General features: G+C 63.5%; 1 protein-coding gene across 1 annotated transcript in view; it reads right to left on the bottom strand.

Annotated features, from left to right (window-relative positions):
• Positions 1–46: 46 nt before the first annotated feature.
• LOC121352814 (rho guanine nucleotide exchange factor 2-like) overlaps positions 47–1,550 on the bottom strand; it is a gene marked incomplete at both ends in the record, with an annotated part of 3,544 nt that continues 2,040 nt past the window's right edge. The window contains 3 exons of the mRNA XM_041466079.1: positions 47–251; positions 1,006–1,073; positions 1,254–1,423. Of these exons, the coding sequence (XP_041322013.1) occupies positions 47–251; positions 1,006–1,073; positions 1,254–1,423 (443 nt within the window). The remainder of the gene's footprint in view (positions 252–1,005; positions 1,074–1,253; positions 1,424–1,550) is intronic.

Raw genomic sequence — 1,550 nt, 5'->3', positions numbered from 1 at the left:
AAGTTTCCATCCCACCCCGGATGGAGATCCCACCTCCCCTGCCCACCCCGCAGCTCCCGTACCTTCCCGGATGGCGTCGTGCAGCAGCACGTCCCCGCGGGGGCCCCGGGCGGGGTCCCCAGGGAAGGGGGTCCCCCGGGGGGCCGGGGGGGTCTCGGAGCAGCCGCTGCCCAGCGCCAGCATGTCGGCAAAAATGCCGACCTTGTCCTCCAGCAGCGCCGCGATCTGACGGTCGTGCTGCTCCATCCGCTCTGCAGAGCGACAGCGGGAGGGGGGTCAGCGGGGAGGGGGCGTCGAGGGGATGGGATGGGGTGGGATCAGTGGGGTGGGGTCAATGGGATCAGTGGGATCAGTGGGATCAGTGGGATGGGGTCACTGGGATCAATGGGATCAGTGGGGTGGGATCAGTGGGATGGGGTGGGATCAGTGGGATCAGTGGGATCAGTGGGGTGGGGTCAATGAGATTAATGGGATCAGTGGGATGGGATCAATGGGATCAGTGGGGTGGGATCAATGGGATGCACAGGATGGGATGGGATAGGATTAATGGGATCAATGGGATGGGATAAATGGATGGGATGGGATCAGTGGAATGGGATGGGATGGGATCAATGGGATGGGATGCACGGGATGGGATGGGATGCACAGGATGGGATGCATGGGATGGGATGCACAGGATGGGATGCACGGGATGGGATTGGATGGGATGCACAGGATGGGATGCACAGGATGGGATGCACAGGATGGGATGCACAGGATGGGATGCACAGGATGGGATGCATGGGATGGGATGCACGGGATGGGATGGGATGCACGGGATGGGATGCATGGGATGGGATGCACAGGATGGGATGCACGGGATGGGATTGGATGGGATGCACAGGATGGGATGCACAGGATGGGATGCACAGGATGGGATGCACGGGATGGGATTGGATGGGATGCACAGGATGGCATGCACAGGATGGGATGCACAGGAGGGGATGCACAGGGACGAGCCCCCACCTTTCAGCTTCCTCAAGGACGCTTCAGTCTCCGTCTCAATCAGGGGGAAATCCTGGCGGCTTGGACAGCTGGCAGGGCCGGGATGGGGGGTCAGAGCCAGGAACCCCCAACCCACCACCCCACACCCACCCTTTTCCCCTCCACCCAAGCACCCACCACCACCCACCCTGTAACCACGGACCCCCCAACAATTCCCAGCCATCCCGGGGGGGGTCCCCAGGTGTCCCCAAGCCCGGGGGGACACTCACAGGCTGACAGCCTGCTGGATGACCTTCATCCAGTGGTTGCGGTCGTCCCGGGAGGCCGCGTGCACCTCGTACATCTCGGGCGGCGCGGCGCTGATCAGGAACATCCCCTTCTCCTGGTTGGCGATGTCCCTCACGATCAGGTTTTGCAGGGAGATGACAGCCGGCTTGTCCTGCGGGATGGGGGAGCGCTGGCAGTGGGGAACGCTGCCCCGGAGCCCCCCGCGGGGGTCGGGGTGAGGAGGGGGCGGCTCAGCAGCGTGGGGAAGGTGCATTTATCTCACCAGCACGGGGAAGGTG

Source organism: Pyrgilauda ruficollis, unplaced genomic scaffold (genome assembly GCF_017590135.1).
Source record: "Pyrgilauda ruficollis isolate IOZ18807 unplaced genomic scaffold, ASM1759013v1 scaffold1960, whole genome shotgun sequence".
In the NCBI taxonomy this organism is placed as follows: Eukaryota; Metazoa; Chordata; class Aves; order Passeriformes; family Passeridae; genus Pyrgilauda; species Pyrgilauda ruficollis.
Note: the sequence above shows the minus strand (reverse complement) of the source record. Positions and strands in the feature narration are given on the sequence as shown.